This window comes from Rutilus rutilus (genome assembly GCF_951802725.1).
Source record: "Rutilus rutilus genome assembly, chromosome: 12".
Classification (NCBI taxonomy): domain Eukaryota; kingdom Metazoa; phylum Chordata; class Actinopteri; order Cypriniformes; family Leuciscidae; genus Rutilus; species Rutilus rutilus.
Window position 1 is genome coordinate 39035721 of NC_140217.1, and position 20532 is coordinate 39056252.

General features: G+C 36.6%; 1 protein-coding gene across 1 annotated transcript in view; it reads left to right on the top strand.

The window, feature by feature from the left end:
• Nucleotides 1-7181: 7181 nt before the first annotated feature.
• Nucleotides 7182-20532, top strand: part of rtf2 (replication termination factor 2) — a 45419-nt gene continuing 32068 nt past the window's right edge. Inside the window, exons 1-5 of the mRNA XM_084425432.1 lie at nt 7182-7385; nt 8356-8450; nt 12053-12146; nt 14072-14211; nt 15604-15682. Of these exons, the coding sequence (XP_084281558.1) occupies nt 7317-7385; nt 8356-8450; nt 12053-12146; nt 14072-14211; nt 15604-15682 (477 nt within the window). The 5' untranslated portion in view covers nt 7182-7316. The remainder of the gene's footprint in view (nt 7386-8355; nt 8451-12052; nt 12147-14071; nt 14212-15603; nt 15683-20532) is intronic.

Genomic DNA, 20532 nt, shown 5'->3' on the forward strand with positions numbered 1-20532 from the left:
TACAGGCTTGATAAAAATTGTCATTCTAGAAGAAAATTTCAGATGGCACTTATAACTCTTCATATACACATGCATCTTATTATTGTACTTCTGTCTCTTTCTCTCTCTCCCAGTTACAGACCGCCAGCTCCTGATGATCTTCCTCATGTGAGCTACTCTCAACTCTGCCAATTTATTGACAGCCTTTAAAAATATTTACCCGTACACTTCCTCTTCCCAAAGGGCGCCTGGCCCATAATCCTCCTGCCCCTTTATTAGATCATTTGTCAAACCCTAGAGCTCTTTACTTGTCTTCTCTTTCTCTCTGGCCCCTCCTTCCCATCCCTCTCCTGTCTTCTGAGAGAGTTGTTGTGTAATGGCCATTGGTGGTTTAACTCCTTGTCTCCTTTTCCTTTTTAAAAGAAAAATGTACAGCTGATTAGTCTGTGCTGTAAAGACAGAGCCTGTCCTGAGAGGAAAGCACAGGAACATGTATGCAAGACTAGACGCTCAATTTTATGAGAAACACATGGAAAGACAGAAAGATTGCTGCAAACATTATGAATATTGGAGAAAACCTGAGACTATAGTGAGCGTTGACTAGACGGCATCATAGACATGCTCTTAATGCAAAAACTTATGCTGCCTTAAATAAGTAACTTTGTTTTGGCCAAAAATAAAATAAGAAACAGTATAGCTTTGTCGTAAACACTATATATATTTATATATATATATATGTACAGATAGATAGATAGATAGATAGGTTTCTCAGAAGAACACAAAACTTTAGCAAACGGGCGCAAAGGCATCAAAACATATTTCCCCCCCGATCATATATTTTTTCCATCACCATGTCCCTCTAGGGGCCCCGTACAAAAACACTGAGTACGATTTTTAATTTTTTTTGCAGTGAAAATGCAAAGCTCAAGATGACACAATGGCCAAAATCGATGGTTTTACAGACGTGCATGCAAACTAACAATCAAAAACTAGCTCAGCATGACAGTTTACTACGTTTTAAAACAGAACGACGGTTTCATTTGTTCAAGACACCATAATAGACGCAGCAAAGTTGTGCATACATGAGAGCTAAACCGCATGGAAATTCACAGACAAGCGTCTTCCCCAACGACTAGCGTAAAATGGCATCCATGTTCATCCATTTGGCAAACACACACATGCAGATTCCCAATGTGGAGAATTTCCCTTTCGGTCTGAGTGGTGAATGTGGAAAAGCAAAGTACTCCTCATTGATATGCAGAAGCATGCGCTCAGACAGGGAGTGTGTTATTATTGGGGTGCGCGGAGAGGAGGTCTGGCACGGCTCTGCGCATGTCTGCCAAGCTCTCAAACACACACACACACACACTCGCCCCAGCCACAGGTATGTCCCAGGCCCGGTGGGTAACCTCTGCCTGGCCAAGGAGCTGTCAGAAACCCTCTCCTCTCCCATCAGCCTAACTGGAGTGGAAAAGGCCTGAGCAGCCGGTGAGGAGTTGGGGGTTGCTCACCGATGCACTTTCAGACGTATGGGTTTCCCTCTGCACTCGAGGCTTCAGGCGTTCTTTATTAGCCAATTACGGATATTCCACTGCAGTGGAAACAACAACTTTATCCTGATGAGGGAAAATTGGTGCGAGCGTGCATCATCCGTATGGGTATAATATAATATTCGCTGGAATACTCTGTAGTGGGCCTTCCCGTTTTGGTGATCCTAAACAATCTGGAAAATTTCAATCACTGGACTACGTTACCCACAATGCAACACAAAGACCCAGCAGATGGTGAGGTGATGCATTGAAAGCATGCAATCTAATTCGGACGAAGGACATTTTGACTTAGATAATAGGAGTTTGTCACGAGTTGTATTTCCTAACTTTGCAGAAGTGAGTTTTGAGGGTAACTCAGGAGACACAGGAGAAGAAAAACGAGGGTGGAGTGATGATCGACGTGCTTTAGTGCAACCCCCAAACCTTGTCTTGAAAACTTGGAAAAATGTGTGGCATTGTCTTTGTAATTGCATATTTCGTTATTGTTCTTAAAGAACTACAAGCAAAACCATTATTTTTTCATGCACTGGTAAATTTTGAGATTTTGGGATATTTTGCTTCCATATAACTTCTTTCAGACTAGTGGAAAGAAAACATCCAAAGTACACATTTAAGTCTTTATTTTATCTATTAGATATCCCTCTATAAAAACCTTTAAATCTAATATGTCAACAAAATGAAACAATCCAATGTTCATATTTCTGTTCTGGAAATGTAAACAAGTGTGTGGCTCATTTGCATATTTAAACATAACATTTCAGAATACTGGAAAACAACTGTCTTAATGTAATTAAACGTACAATATGTAATTTTTTTCGCCGCTAGGGGTCGCTAACCTCTTACAATAACAAAGGCGTAGTTTGATGTCGCAACATTTGCTAAGAATTATGGATCTTGTCGTCAACGTCAAGCCGACCGATCTAATAATGTTTATGGATGAGTGAATACATCGATGTTTTTATCACGACTGTGATATGAAGCAGGTCGGGATTGCTAAGAGACAGCTATCAGCTCCACACGCGACGCGAGTCCCGCGGATATAAAAGGAATAAGGACATTTCATTCTACCGAACTACACGCAAGTGTAGAATTACAACTCACAGGTCAGTTTATTAGACAAATTAAACTTGTGAGGTAACGCAGCGCTGTTTCACTTGGTCTAACATTACACTATCACACTAAACTGCATTTGAATGTGTTGAAATGTATGTGTTAGTTTGTCTGTATGAGACTAGCAGTGAGCTAGATCAACATTAGAATAACATACAGATCATATTCTAACATTTTATCATTGTTGAACTATATAACATTGATTAGTTTTATGTAAATGTGCTCACCTGTTTAATAAAGTACATGTAGGAGCGGTCGAAGTCTCGGACGTGGAGCTCTCGTTTATATACTGTCTATGGGAGCTCTCGGCATCTCGAAAACACAGCGCTGATATTGATTCTCGTTTTAGTTCTGCTTTTTTATCCAAAGTCTGCTTGCCATGGTCCATAATGTTTGAACGAAACAACAACAGCGTGCAGATAGACATTGCGAACTACACAGTTGTCCACGTCTGTCACCTTGGTTACTATCAGAGGGCTCTGGTTGCTATGGCAATACAAGCGGAAACCAGGGAGAACGCGGATATGACGCCATTGACGGTGACAAAACGGAAATAAAGAAACGTGACGTGTCTTCGAATTAAATTACAAATTTCTCCTGGTTTGAAAGTTGTTGGAAACAGTCGGGATAATGTAAGTACACAACAAAAAAATATATATAACATAGATATAGTGATTTTTGCTATTTTTAAAGCAAATTATTTTTACATATTGTACCTTTAATCAACTGGGGAAGTATATATCTATTAGTTAAAATACTTGTAGTGTCTTGCTTTAATGCTGTGTGGGGTTTTTGTGCACTTAAACAATATTGTTCATTGACGTGACTATGACATATGCAACACTGAGTTATTAAAAGAATGAATGATATGCAATCCGATTATCGAAAAACTCACCAGCACAATACTAACATTTGTTAAAGTTACTACAGTATATGTGGTTACAAGATGTTATAATATGACAGTATTCAACACAACACAAACTGATAAACCCTGAATGCATTGTAAACTGCTGTAAAGTGGTTGTTATACCAAATAAATTAACATAATCCAGTCTTTTGCTCTGATTGGTTGCTTACTGGCCAAAGTGAAGAGTCTTTGTGATATTCTAGCAAGTATTTATTGTAAGTCTGTGGGGGTTTTGTCCATTTTTAAGTCATAAACATTAGCAAGAACTCCTACTAATTATTATAAATGATTCATAGGAAATTAAGTCTGTATTGGCCCTATACTAATGAGCTCTCTCTGGAGCAAATTACAATGACTGTTATTTAATGACCTCCTTAAAAATCCACAAATATTTGCCGTAATAACTGACAAATTGGCTCCATCCCTCCTTTATCCAGGTGCATCCAGAGGAAATAAGGCGCAGAAAGCCTCTCGTTTTCAAAGTGTCTGCCGTGAAATGCACATGGCCCTCGATATTTTGATGGACTACTTCTTGAAACCTAATCAAGATACGCTTCCCCCTCCCTGAACGCACTATGAGGCTTATTATTTTAACCCCGAATGCGCTGCATGATGTCTATACAGTTTCTGCCGGCCAAGATTTCTTCGGTATGCTACGCTTCCTGCTAAAGCATGAAAGAAGAAAAAAAAAAAAAAAAAAAAATCAACATTCCTCTGGGTTTCACAATTTGGCCTGCAGAAGACCGGTCGAGTTGGGATGGGACACGGCCAGTCCAAACACTGGGATGCCTGGCCAATTAGACATGCTACATGCATTTGATTCAGTGCCATGTGAACCCTGATGTGTTCAATTAAACACGCATCATCTCCACGCGCCCGTTCAACCTGATTACACCTCGGCTGAAGCTAAACGTCTCAATCGCTCCGAGATTCTCTCGAAACACATTTCACTCGATGTGGTTTCACATGAGGGTTTGATGTAGTCACAGCATTTTAAAATAAATATAAAACACAGTTCTGATCTCTTTTACTTCCATCATTTGACATATTTCTTAAACAGTGAGACAGTAAGTAGCTTGAACTTGATTTGATCTAGTTAACTTTTTTAGCACCTGCTGGTAAATTACCATTGTGCACAAAGAGCTTATTTCTCTATTGACAAGCATTTAAAAGTAGCCATGAATTTAGATTTTTTTTTTTTAAAATAGAATTTGCATCAATGTTTTTATCTTGAAGTTTCAAAACTGACCATTTTTGATGACTTGACATTTGATGACATTTTTTTGACGATGTTTTTCTGCAAAGAGTGATCAGTCACAACACATTTTTCTCAAAAAATCTCAAAAGAAGTCTCTTCTGCTCACCACAGCTGCAATTATTTGATCAAAAATACAGTAATACTGTGAAATATTATTGCAATCTTAAAGAGCTGTTTTCTATGTGATTATATTTTAAAAATATGATTGATTTTCTGTGATCAAAGTTGGAATTTTCTGCACCATTACTCCAGTCTTCAGTGTCACATGATCCTTCAGAAATCATTCTAATGATATTCTAATATATTTCTGATTATGATCAATGTTGAATATATTTGTGGAAACTATGATTATTTTTTCGGGATTCTTTGATGAATAGAAAAATCAAAAGAACAGCATTTATTTGAAATAGAAATATTTTGTAACGTCGACTTTTGATGCATCCTTGCTGAATAAATGTTGCTATTGTTTTGAAATACCTTTGGAATCACGTGCACAATAAAACCAGGAACATGCATAAGAAAGCGCATGAGGTCAGTTTTGATTTCATGTTGACTTCGAGCTAAACTCAATTTGAAGGGTAAATGTAGTGGCAATTAAATTCAGATAAATGGCTGTACTTCTAAGAGCGCGCTCAGACGTGAGTCTAAGGGAGTGAATTTGTTTATTACAGCTTGAGAGCGCAAGAAAACGCATATGGATCCGCACCACTGTGTTGAAAGACACTTTAAAGTATTTGAAAGAGTGTACTAACAGATTAGAGCACTCCTTGATCTAATGAAAATCCATATTGCAAAACATTTAGCCATGAGAGAGGCATACATAATCTAATAAGACACATAACGCAATTTCTGAATTACTGGTAGAGCAAATAGATAATGGAGATGAACTATATGGGCTTTATTTGATAAAGTCAAACTAAATGAAAAATGACCCATTAATATTCTCACATTCATTATTATTATATCTCATATTATAAAAAATAAACACACATTGTCATTAACACCGACTTAACCTTATTCATGTTTTACACCATGCACTGTAATGAATTATATGGCCACAGTCGTACCTTACATACCGCTGCACAAACTAATGGTCACTCTGATGTGCACGTCAATGTTAAACCAATCAGTCGTTCCTGAAGGCACAGGAAATAGACTTTATTAGCACTCACCTCCTCTCCTAAGACAACTTTTAGCTCTCATCTACACAATTAGACTAAGTGGCCTGTCACTGACCATTTCGATTCATATTCATTGTCCACACAGCGCCAGAATTGCCATGAAAACAGTGCAACATGGATGGGTCTGGTCGTACACGCATGTGACCTCAGATTAAGAGTCGGTCAAGCCATTCCTAAAAGACATCAGTTAGCTGAAGAGCCAAAACAGGGCGACTTAACGTGCATTAAACACATTTGCAAGCTTGTTGCAACACCTTTTTCTTACTGTGGCAGTACAGTGATGGTATGAAAACACTATGGAACTCTATTATATACTCATTTTAGCATAGTAGCCTACATAAAACACGGTATAACAATGGTACAGAGGACAAAATACAAAAAAGTAATAGTTATGCTACTTTGTTGTTGCTTTTTTGTAGCGCATTTCAAGGTAAGCCTATCAAAATACAATGATAACATCAAGTAGATTTGGCCGTGTACTGTTTTTGTACCTTGGTACCATGGTATTCTTGGAAGTACCTTGGAGTGCCATGTAAGAACCATAATAGAACATTTCATTACAAATAACTAGTAGTCAGGTAGAACTTTAGTATTGTTGTAAGTGTTTTGTGCAGAATCAAGTACTGGAGTTCTGAAGAACAATATTCCAGCACACGTCACCTACGTCTCCAATATGTCTTTTAAAGAGCGCTTCACAGATAAACATCTGATAAACATCTTTTAAAAAGCAGTTTTAGGCTACATACAGTCTAAATCATAAACATCTTCAAAACATCTTCCAAATGTCATATAACATCTGACAGGAAACATCTTTGAGACATATTGCAGATGAGCAAACACTAAAAAATACATCTTCTAGATGAAAGAAATAGACGTCTGTGTGCTATCAGTGTGTTAGGCCTATTGTTATTCTTTAGCTCATGAATGTAGTCATTTAACTCTTTGTTTTTTATCCCAGTTGCACAAGGATATGAAACCTATTTTTATTCCTTATGCCATTATCAGCTGCATGACATTATATTAAAGGCAATGATTATGTCAATCCAAACTAGGTAATATAACTCTTTCTGAACTCAAAGATCGCTTTCGTCATTTCCTTTCCCGCCATGTGATTTGATCTCGACCCTCTAGCGTCATCAAGTGGTGTGTGTTTAGATCAACATGCAACTGAAGTGCACTTTTTAAACCGCCCTCTAGGCGGCGGTATCTGAAAAACAAACGGAAACTCACAGCTGACGCTCCTCACTGAAGCTCCTCGGTTGTTTACAGTTACTCTTTTAGCTTCAGCCATAGAGTTCTCTCAGTAAAACCGTTTTAATCGTATTTTCAACATGGGATGCGACGGCGGAACCATTCCCAAAAGACACGAACTAGTTAAAGGACCGAAAAAGGTTGAAAAGGTAAAAAACTTGCTTTACACGCTCGATTATTCGTCAATAAACCTCATGATATTAGCATGTAGCTTTGTAGCACGACTTGGCTATAGCTAGTGAGTTGACTTTAAACTTTTATATTTTCTTAAGCTACATACATACTAACAAACACACTATACATACTGTAGTATTTTGAAATACACAATAATACTACCGTATAATATTTTTGTAAGTGATGTTTATATTATGGTAATGTTACATGAATGTCAGTATCATGACATTAGTATTGCCATATAGTACAATGGCATTTCTTACAGTATAGTTTAAATAACTTGATTTATGAGTATGGAAACGCAACAGTACCGTCATAAATATTAAAATACGTAACTATGGTGTTATTTATTTACATTTATAAACCCTTACAAAGTTACAGATACTGAACAACATGCCAATAAATTCAACGAGGTTCACAAATAAATGTAACATTTTACACAAAAATAGATTCACACAAATCAAATATTATGTTTAATGTTAAATATTGAAGTATAAATATTGAATATTATCAGTATCATTTTACTATGTTTCATGTCAACATAAGTTAATGCATTTGACTAACAATGAGCATTATATTTTTACAGCATATATACATTTGTTAATGTTACTTAATATAAATGTTCATGTTAGTTTGTAATACAACCATTAATCTTAAAAATGCATTTGAGATTAATTGTTAGTTCACGTGAAGTGTTACCAAATTATGTAACTTTGTATAACATTTGGAATTGAATACTTGTAAACATGATTAGTTTTAGCTCAAAAACTTCACAACATTCATTTATAGAGTCTGTATTAAGGCTTTTTGTGAGTGCCGTTAATATTTGTAAATCTCATTCTGAATTATGTTGTTTGTGTCATTTTATTTATGGCCCCTCATAAATCAGACATCTTTAATTTCTAGTAGTATTATGGCTAATAAATCCGAACTTGTGTTTTACAGGTCGATAAAAATGCAGAACTCGCTGCCAAATGGAAATACTGTGCGTTGAGTCAGGAGAAGCTGAAGCGGCCTATAGTCGCCTGTGACCTGGGCAGGTACCGATTCATTTATCTTCATGTTTTACTTGTGTGTGTGCTTAAAGGGGTACTTCACCGTTTAGCATTACGCTTTGTATCAGTAGAAACCCGGTAGTGTTTTCGAATGACTGTGCTTCCCTCCCTCACGTCCCCCTGAGATGAGAGATTTCTGGATTGAGTGTCTGGAAAAAAACCTCAGATGACACAAAAATCGTCATTCAGCTCATCAGAGGCTCTTTTGTCCAGAGGCGAGAGACTCCAGCCAGTAGGAGGAGCTCGTCCCGCATGTCTTCAACCCGCCCATAGGGGGATCTCACCATAAAACACCGGCTGAGTCCCAATTCGCCTACTTATACTACGACCTAAAAGTATGTACTTTTTTTGTGAGGAAAAAGTACATACTTTTGAGTGTGTAGCAAAAGAGTATGCACGTTCTGGGACATACTTCGATGACGTCATGCAACGTGAACGAGAACGTGGTCGCCTAGTTACGCACACCGCGACTGTTAACAAAACATTTTACATTACATTCATTCTTATATGTCCAATATAATTTTATTTACTATTCCCATCTTTTTTTCCACAATACATTTACAATGTGTTTTACCAAATTGAGGAGTGAAGCAGGGCGTCGTCGTAGAGCAACCAAACGCAGGTCGTTTGTGAGGCGGCTGGGTCTGACGTTCATGTGCAATGTGTGTGACGAAAACTACTTATTTTCTGAGTTAAAATATTTAAAGTTTATAGTATAACTATTGTTTAACGTATTTTATACTTTATGTAGCAGTATAATACTCAAAAATACCCCGATGAAAATGAACCATGCTTTTACTATAGTAAAAGTGTAGTAACCATGTTTCTTTGGTTGGACTGATAAAGTTAACATTTGTACAGCCACAGTATTACTACAAATAAGTCAGTGTGGTTAAACTATGGTTAGTGTAGTAAAAGGTGTTTCCTTTCATAAGGGTTTATAGCAAGGTATAAATCTAAGACAGAAACATCAAAAGAAATACATAAAAAAAGACACTTGCATGACACTGTACTAGAGCCTTTTTATTTACCCTACAAGATAAATAATTTTTTTGGCACAACATAAACCCATTATATTACGGGACAATAAAATATAACTTTAATTGGGGTTAAACATTTGAATTCTTACACTTAAAAACTGAGGGCGTATCTCCGCTTCCGCATCCGGTGTGTAAAAAAATACAGTCGTATTTTTAAATTTCGCAGTCTTTCTCCTCTGCTATTGACGCAGCTCTGACTCATCTCTTCAGTCGGACTCGATTGTTCACCACACCGGCTGCCATGTTTACATCACCACCATCACCACAAAGCTCCTCCCTCCCGCACGCAATGGGTTGTGGGCAATATTAGCCGTTAGAGTGTGCATTGATCTGCAGTGTTGGGTAAGTTACTTAAAAAAGTAATTAGTTATAGTTACTAGTTACTTCTCACAAAAAGTAACTGCGTTAGTAACTGAATTACATCATTACAAAAGTAACTAATTACTAGGGAAAGTAACTATATTGCGTTACTTAAAAAAAAAAAAAAAAAAAAAAAAGGTTTAAATATAAGAAATTTCTTGGATACCCCCAATATGAAATGTTACATGAATGAAATGGACACTAAATAGAACATCTTATTATTATTAAACATTGTACACTAATCTACACTATTTTAATGTTGCTGTGGGACAATATGAGAGACACCGATTAACTTAAATATTAAAATATTATCATTACTATAGTGGAACAAAAAAATAATAGATGGTTTAGAACTTTTAATATTTATTGCACAGACCAAAACTGGCCAACAAATAAGTCTAAAAATAAATCATGCTTCTTAAGAAATGTACCAAAAATAAATAAATAGTAGCCTTATAAAAATATTCATACACATTCATAGCCTACTTGAAGTATTTTCTTCCTCACAATAGTAAGTTTAACAAAAAGTGCTCTCAATATAATACTGAACAATGTATCAAAAATAATAATAATACAATATAATCTTTTGTGTGTTTATTTTTATAACCTACAGAGAACGTCATCATCAGAGGTTATTTATTTTAGCCAAATTCTAGTCATGTTTGCCGCACGTGTTCACAACCGTCAAACACATATGTTTGAACGTTCCCTGCAGGTTATTTTGGAGTTTATGTTATATAAACTAATTAAAACATTGCATATGATACCAATATGCTACATATATTATTCTAATGCTGAAATGTGTAATTTATTTATAAATAAAGTATTTATGCTCGGACACATTCGGTCTCTCTCGCGCACTGTCGAGCGCGTTCTCGGACACATTCGGTCTCTCTCGCGCACTGTCGAGCGCGCTCGCGGCATTCGCCTCGCTTTTGTCCAGTCCGGCGCCTCATAAACACTCACACACCAGAGAAAAAACTTTGCAGCTCCTATGGCTGAGAGAGAGCCTACTCGGATGAAAACCGCTTCAGTGAGCTCAACTGTAACGCCGCATTTTTATTGACAGTAACGGTAACGGCGTTGTAATAGAGGAAGCAGTAATTAGTTTGATTACTCGTTACTGAAAAAAATAACGCCGTTAGTAACGCCGTTTATTTATAACGCCGTTATTCCCATCACTGTTGATCTGCACTTCGAATTCTAACCGGAAATAGTAGACCATACTCATTTCAACATACTACGATTTGGGACGTACTAATTCTAGTTTCGCATACTATTTGGGACGGATAGTATGCGAATTGGGACTCAGCAACCGTCTTTTCAGTCTCGAGTCGACTAGTAGCCTAGTTGTATCATTTCTTCCGATACTGCCCTCTGTAACCGGTAGGCGTGGCTTGGGAGTGGCCTCGTAGGGCAACGAAGCAAGTGCATTCTGGGAGTTGTTGTCTTTCATCGACATGAGCCAAAAACACTTTTTCTGGCTTTTCTCAGTCTAGAAGGCACCAACTTACTAAAATAATTTCACATTTCTACTACATAAATGACCCAATTTAAATACACATTCATCTTTCCAGCGGTGAAATATCCCTTTAAGTACAGCCAGTTAAAGCAGTTGTTTAAGGTTTTTTGGCATCATGTGGCCTCGAAAAAAAATACAAGTAATACGCAGGATGAATGCATAACAGAATTATCATCCGATGGGCATTACCGCAAATTAAAACCTTCAAGACCTCTGCTTAATGTCATGATGATTACCTTTGTTGGGATTTATTTGGACCGCTAATGACATTCTACCTTACATAACCTCTGTTATAAAGATTGGCCATCATTCTTGCATACAAACCAGCCTTTGTTTTAAATGTGGTATCTGAAATAAGATCTGAGTAACCACAGGTCAAGCCATGGATGGATCCTCACGAAAAAGCCCCACAGTTTTCAATAGGATTTGAATTTTTATTTTGAATAAGCGTCTTTCAGCAACCAATAAGATTTTACCACATTTAAATCCATTCTCTGCAGAATTTAATCTGTGACACCTAAATCAGTGTGAAATTATGGTACCTTTTTTTTTTTTTTACTCTGCATTGTTTAGTATGTACTTATAATATTTCTGCCAAAACCTTGTTACTATAGTGTTAATAAATAGTAAAGCAATTTTAAGTAAAGTGTTTTTTCTCCCCCCAGACTGTATAATAAAGATGCGATCATTGAGTACTTGCTGGATAAATCAGCGGAGAGGCCGAACACTGAGGTTGTGACGCACATTCGTGGCATCAAGGTCGGTACACACTGACAAATGATCAATGACCGGCTGTGAAAATAAGCTTTTCATCGGGCGATGCGCCTCCACACGTGTGTTTCAGTGTTATTATAGTATCATTGATGATGGGTTTCTTTTTAAAAACACTTTGCATAAGCCGAATAAGGTCTCATTTGTTAACATTTAGTTAACTAACATGACCTAATAAAGAGTAAGATATTTTTTACAGCTTTTATTAACCTTTGTTAATGTTAGTTAATTAAGAAAATCATATTCATGTTAGTTCACACTAGTGCATTTAGCGAATGTTAAACCGATAGGCCTAACTTTTGATCTTAAAAAATTAAGATTGACATTAGCTAAGATTTATAAATGCTGTAGTAGTATTTTTCATTGTTACCGGTTAATACATATATTTTCTATTTTAATTTTGGTCACACTTTTGATAAGGGTCCAATTCTCACTATTAACTAGCCTAACTATGACTTTTGCTTCAATAAACTCCTAATTACTGCTTATTAATAGTTATTAGGGTAGTTGTTAAGTTTAGGTATTGGGTAATTACTAGTATGTGCTTGAGACAACACCTTTTTTGCAGATTTGTGCTGTTGTGAGGGATTCTGTTGCATTTTCAGTTGAATTTGGGGATATTATCACGTCATTGATAGCCGACAATGACAAGGGACGAGCCATTATTTAAAACTGGAATTTCTCTGGATTTACAAATCCTTGGGAACATTTGGGATAATTTAAATACACACAAATACATGAAATATATCACACTGTGAAAGTGAAAGAATATTTTATTACAAAAATCCTACATATTGGTAGTACTAGAAAAGGAGTTGCTTTTAATCTCATTGTACATTTCAGGCATTTCAATCGATTTAAATTTTTTTTAAGTCGATTAGTCTGTTCAACCCCTATTGCATACAACATTTCTTCCACATGCTGGAAACTAGAGTTTGCTAGAGCACATAGTTATACACTTTCAGAGACCGAATTCAGAACAAAAAACTCAAAAGCGCCTTTTGTTGGTCAGGCAACATACAATAATATGTATAATTTTCAGCAGTGTTTTAAGTAATTTCAAAGGTTTTCTTGCTAAATGACACCAAAATTGTGCATTTACACCACTGCACATGCAGGGTATGGGGAGCTTTTTAAAGGGGTGGTTTATTATGATTTCACTTTTCTAACTTTAGTTAGTGTGTAATGTTGCTGTTTGATCATAACATCTGCAAAGTTCCAACGCTCAAAGTTCAAAGCAAAGAGAGATATTTGCTTTTAAAGAAACTGTTTTTTAAGGACTACAACAAACGGCTGGTCGAGACTACACCACATTCCTCCATGTTTAGTGACATCACCAACCCTACAATTTACATAAACCCCGCCCTCGGGAACACAGATTATCATGACAGAATATGCTAATCAATGACTAGAAGATAGTTAACTCCACATCAGCTGCATAAATTCTTCAACTAACCATTCAGAAATGTCCTGTTGCTTCTACATGTTGTCACTTCTTCTTGAGTCTCTCCATCATTGTCTGACTCCGGTTTGAACGTAAAAGGCTGAAAGTTTTGAAATGTTCAGTGCATGTGTGTGTGAGGTAAAAGGACACAAGCTGTTGAAGCTCCGCCCCCCTGTGCCGGGAGCAGCAGCTCATTTGCATTTAAAGGGACAGACACAAAAAGTTTTTTTTTTTTTTTTTTTACCCTCAAAAAGTGACGATTTTAACATGCTGTATAAAAATATCTGTGGGGTATTTTGAGCTAAATCTTCACACACACACACTCTGGGGACATCAGAGACTTATTTTACATCTTGTGAAAAGGGCATTTTACCACCCCTTTAATATACAATAGGTAGGGCAAAATTAGGTGTAAATCCCCTATCAGAGATTCAAAGGTTAACTATAATAATCCTGGTGTGTTTCACAGGACGTGAAGGAGCTGAATCTCACTGATAACTCCGCGTGGGAGGGCGAGAGAAGGAACATTAAAGGGGACTGTTATGAAGACATGAACCTCGCCATGTTCATCTGTCCTGTGGTGGGACTGGAAATGAATGGAAAACACAAGTAAGGCCACATCCGTTCAGCTCAGTGGCTGCTGTCGACTTCAACCACAATGCAACTGAATCTTCTTTTGATAGCAGCGATCATCTTTCAGGGCTCGACATTAAGCCTTGCCCCGTGCTTGTCTTTCGGACAAGTAAATCGGTCATTCGCTTGTCCGAGTAAAGGCGTTAATGTCGAACCCGGATGTATACTATGCATGTATGATCATCACCTGTTTTTTTTAAACGATCGATACTGAAAATACTTGCTTTAGACAGGCGATACCAATTATTGGCTGATACATCGGTGCACTCCTATTAAATATTATTAAATGCACTAAAACTTTACAATATGTTAAATTGGTTAACATTAGTTGATGCATTAGGTGTCGTGAAATAAAACAGAACAATTTTTACAGCATTTGTTAATCTAAAATAATATAAGTTTAAAATATACCAGTGTCCGTTGTTAATTCATGTTCATTTAATAGTGCATTAACCAGTGTTAATTTACACAACTGTTAAAAATGTATTGGTATATGTTATGTAGAAGGTTATTAAATAAATGCAGTACAAGTATTGTTTATTGTTAGATCATGACACCTGACGTATAAACTAATGTTAACAAATTTAACCTTATTGTAAAGTGTTACTGAAAATATCAAAGCGAATGTCATCTAAAACTAATGCGGCTAGAGCTTTTCTCAGAACGAATGCTTTATATTAATTAGTTAATTAGATAACTACATTAACATGAACTGTGAACAACAGCATTTATTAACATTTCAGCATTTGCTAACTCATTATTAAAATCAAAAGTTGTATCTGTTTACATAAGTTAATGCACCCTAACATGAACAAAAAATAATAAATGCTGTAAAAAAAATATAGATTTCTCATTGTGAGATAATGTTAGCTAATGGCTGTTAAAATATAATTTTATTGACTACTGAAATATTGGTATAATGACAATATTGGTATAATGACCCTGTTTCTAGCTATATTTGATTTAATATTATATTAATGTGATTAATATTTAATAACTAATGTGATTTATACTGTTACTGTGATATTACCGATACTTACACCATGATAGAAGATTTTGGTCATACTTTCGACACCAATTTGTGCTGTTTCTTAAAAACAAAGATTACTCGGTTTGATATTTTTCTTGGTATTGATATATCTAATAACATACATTTTAAAGTGGGACATTTTAAAATGTGACTGAAGTGCAACACAGTAAAATTGTTATACTTGTTCCTTGTGGTTATTGACATGACATACACAAAAACAATAACTATAGATGCTTCTTTAAATTCGAAGCAACTGTTTTTGTTTTCCTGTTTTGACGTTTTCCTGTTTCCTTGAGATGGCTCTTGTGTTTTCATCGCAGTGTGTTTCTTTCTTTGAGGTTTTTCTACCTGCAAACCTGTGGGTGTGTTTTCTCAGAACGAGCTGTCAAAGAAGTCAAGACAGAGATTTGCCACAAGGTGAGTCAAAAGTCATGCTATCATTTTCTTAAGTCTTTCGTGGTCTGTTTTCACTTTCGTCTGACAAATGCTCACGATGACTAATACAGAAAAGTAAGTCTAGAATAGTCTTCTTAGCCCTCCTAAAATTATGGTCATACTTTAGATTAGGGTCCAATTCTCACTATTAACTATGACTTTTGCCTCAAACTCATAATTACTGCTTATTAATAGTTAGTTAGGTAGTTGTTAAGTTTAGGTATTTAGTCGGATTAAGGGATGTTGAATATGGTCATGCAGAATAAGGAATTAATATGTGCTTTATAAGTACTAATAAACAGCCAGTATTGTAGTAATATGCATGCTGATAAGCAACTAGTGTGGTGGAAATTCTCTCCTCAACTTTTTGTAATAATTGGAAGACAGCTGGAGATTTCAAAGGTTATAAAGATCTTTATTTCTTGCAAGAAATTGACATTCACATACAGAACGCATCTGGTATGGGAAGGCCCCGCCTTCTGCTTTTTGCCCAGCTTATATACACAAAACACATCCTGGTTAGGCTTCATCATTCGTTTACCTTAAAAGGCAATATCTTGTTCAAAATCTTGGTCTGGCATAAATTATATCTAGACAGAACAATATCATGCCTACATAAAAGTTCCTGTTTTCAGCTGCTGCTCAAAATTCACACCTTTTGTCTATCTTTATTTTGATCTGAAGCTACGCACATACTTTCACACTCGAAGTCCAACAGTAGGTCACTTGAGTACTCTTAGTCTCCTATAACTCAGAACATTTTGTCCCTGCAAGCTTGTCTTAACTTATGCTTTTCTAAACTTGATTACATATCTTTAATAACGTGCTTTAGCTTATATGAATATATTTCTTCAAATGCTTATGAGTAAAAATAAAGTGACAGATGTTAATACAAGTTGTACACTTCTAAAAGTAAAAACACATCTAAATGTAAAATTTCTATCACACTAGTTAATAGTTAGACTGGGTAAACCTGTACATTCTTCTATCCTGCTTCTGTTACAAATTTGCGGGGACCAATCACAAACTGGCTTATCCACCTGGCGCAGGTTTAATCCAATCCAATTCCTTTTAACCTCTCGACAATGCTCAATGGCTTCTTTAGTTTAGCAAACAAATCGCTCGAGTGGGTGTAAATACCACTCACTTTCATGGTTTTGAGTCACGCACTCTCGATGCCATTGCTGCTTCTGCAAACCGCTGATCAATACTGCAAACCAACATGTTTGATGACACGTTTCCTGCCTGGAGTTTTCGCTGTAAAATATGTCACCTGGATCGTTGGTCTGACTGAAGGTTGAAGGACTATCCAATTGCGTACAAAGTCATTTGAACTATGCCCGTTGATCACGCCTCTTGTGCAGTGGAAAATACTGATAGCCAGACTAGATAATAGTGAGAGTTGGACTGTTACGGCCCTTAATCTAATTTGGCTCTTTCAAAACACACAAAAGACAAGGACCGAACATATCAAAAATCACAGACGATTAGGTAGCGTTTCTGACGTTAACCACGCCATAAGCTTTAATGAGAGGATAATAAAGCACCTCAAGAGATGGTCAAACAGAAATCATAAATCAACAAACACAGGTAGGGCAGCTACGAGAAAACAGGAACCCTTAACTACACCTATTGTTCCAGGAGAGTTCTTACCTAGCTCCCGAAAAGAACTGTAACGGGTGAATCTTCCGGGCAACTGCTTACCTTCGCTGTACTAAATAAATAACAACCACTACCTGGTTTTAAAGAATAAAATAGAATCAGAAAAACAATTGTAAGGATCGCTCCAGCATGGCGAGGCGAAGCGAGAGTGAACTCGCCACAAGGTGAGAAACCCCCAGCTGGCAATCAGGCGAGAGAGGCGGAGAGAGAGAGACATCAACACCGTCACGGCTTAAATAGCAGGAACTCCCATGACGTCACTTCACTTCCGCGGTGCAGGGAAAACCCCTTCTCAAAACTCCACCTACGAACTCAAAAGAAATAAATCACACACACTAACGGTTCAATATTATACCCACACGCAACATGGACCCTAAACTAAAGTGTTAACAAAATTATTTATAATAATTCACTTGCCAGCATGTATAATTTGTCAAGTCATATGAATGTTTGCAGCACTTTTTCGTTTTATTTAATCTATGGTTTGGTAGATCTAGAATTCTGACGTGAAATAAAGTAGTGCTGTGATATTACATTTATTTGAATGAATTCAAATGAATTAACAAGAGAGAAAGATATACATTAATAGTGAAGATGTGAGTTTAATTACAAAAACAGCAAAGTTATATCACCACGTCGCTGAGAAAGATAATGCAGCTTTTAGTAGCAAAGCTGTTTTATTCACAAAAATCATGGGGTAGAGGTTGACAACCTGTTTCTGTGCTCCTGAGTGCTTCTGGCTGGAATATGGCTCAGAACGGATGCTAAAAAGTCTGCTCTCGTTCACAACGATTCTGATCTGTGTTGGATGTGAGTAAAAAAATCAGATTTTTTTTTTGTGCCGGTGTAAATGCAACCTTAGACAATAAATGACCAGTGACATTATTCATTCAGATCATTCAGATCATTCATTTCTTTACTCATGGAAATTGTGCTTATTTTTTGTTAAATGTCAGAGCTGATGGTTTTACAGTAGATCTGAAATGTCTTGCCATTCAAAACGATTTTTCTTGATCCAAGTCAAACATGTTTTTGTTTTGTGTGTCTGTAGAGTTTTCCATAGAGGCATTGGCTATTTATTTACTATTAAATGCAGCCTTTGTGAACATAAGAGGTTATTATTATTATTATTATTATTATTATCAATTTTGAAAAACAGCTGCTCCACTTAATAATTTTGAGTAAACTGTTTTAAACGTGTAAAATGTTTTTGGTTACACTTTATTTTAATGTGTCATTGTTACAAGTGTAATTATATATTTAAAGGTATAGCGGAGGATTTTCCCAAATTTTAGAGAAGATCCGCCCTCTCCACTTTTTGAAAAAATGCACATGCGCAACACTACCTGCTCCCGAAAGGGAACGCCTATTAAATGTGTGCACAAGAGAGCATGCACGAGCTAATCATAGCTTAACTTTTACTAGCAGTGATTTTAAATGGATTTCTCCAAATAGCATGCCAAACTTTACCTGTCAAGTAGAAACTTCGCGACTGAGGCATCATTGGGAAGCCCAACCTGTGTTTTGAGCGCACGCCATCGTGTGAATCGTGTGCACGAGCAGTACGACGGCCTTACGTAAACATATCACCAGAATGATTGACACTTAGGAGGACCAATAGTCTTGATGATCCACCCGAAAAAAGAAAATCCTCCGCTATACCTTTAAGTACTGAGTAATATTAAGCAACTACATGTACTTACTCTAGGGTTAGGGTAGGATTAGGATTTGGTTGAGGGTTAATTGCATGTAATTGTACATAAATTACTGTTACTACTATGGTAAGTACATGTAACATATGTAATAAGGATACTGTAAAATAAAGTGTTACCCAGTTTTTTTTCCAGGATTTGTTGTTAAATAGACCCTAAACCCCAGTTTTTGTGTGTGCATGATTTAAGCTTAATTTTATTCCTAATTTGAAATGTATGTAAATAGAACATTTAATTTACCAACAAACATATTTTTTTGTATTTCTGCCTGGGAGTGATTCATAGGGGACTTTTACTGTATTTTTAATATAGCATGCGCTCAGTTGCTTTATGGCGTAAATACTTTAGTTTTATAACTGTGCCACACTTTCATCCACTCATCCAGTGCCAGCTGTGGACATGGATAGTGATTTATTATCATAGGTGAAGATAAACTCTGTAGTTAAGCTGTCAGCAGCTCTGGCTATGTGCTTCTGTGTGCAGGTGATTTGTCATCTCGTAATGTGTGCACTTTCTATTTTCTATTGTGTGTGTGTTTGCATGTTTGCGGTCGGGATTGGACTGAGTTGGACCGTGGCTAATGAGTGCGACTTGTCTTTCGCTCTCAGTAGTGAATCATTAACCTCACAGTCCCATGCCTCAGTCTAATTGTTTTCAGGCTCAGCTATCTGACGTTTCTCTGTGGCATTTGTCTCAATTAATCCAAGCATAATGGCGGAAATGGGGGGGGGGGGGGGGGGGGGCTGCATCCTGAAGTCCATCTCTTCTCCAAGCCTGCAGACTGGAGCGTGCCTGTTGTGCTGTGCTTGGACAAACATTCACCAACATTTGAATATAGAATATAAACCCCTAATGGTTATCCATTTCTAAGCAAATATTTAACTATTCTTGGTGCTGTTAATCATAACCTGTGGTTATGTATTGTGTTACATGCATCTAGCTTGTGAGTTGACATTTTTCAATCTGTGTTTAACATCTGACCAGAAATCAGCAGAAATCACCCTGTAAAGTATGAATATTTAGTATAGGGCTGCTTTTGGTAAATATGAACTAAGAAGCCTGTGAAAATAGATTCGCAGTGTTAATCCTTTTGATCTTTTATTTTTTAAAAATTGGCAAAAATTAAACCTTTCGTTGAAGTAAAACAATTGAAAAAAGGGGTAAAATCTCATTATGAAACATTCTCTAATTGGCCACAATTAATGGCACCCTTTTATTCAATACTTTTTGCAACCTCCTTTTGCTAAGATAACAGATGAGAGGCCATTCCTCCATAAAGAATCTCTCCAGATCCTTCAAATTCCCTAGTCCTTGTTGATATACTTTCCTCTTCAGTTTGCTAGGGTTCAGGTCAGGGGATTGGGATAGCCATGGCAGAACCTTAATTTTTTTTTAGTTAAAGGGATACTCCGTGAGTTTTACCGTTTTCGAATCCATTCAGCTGATCTCCGGGTCTGG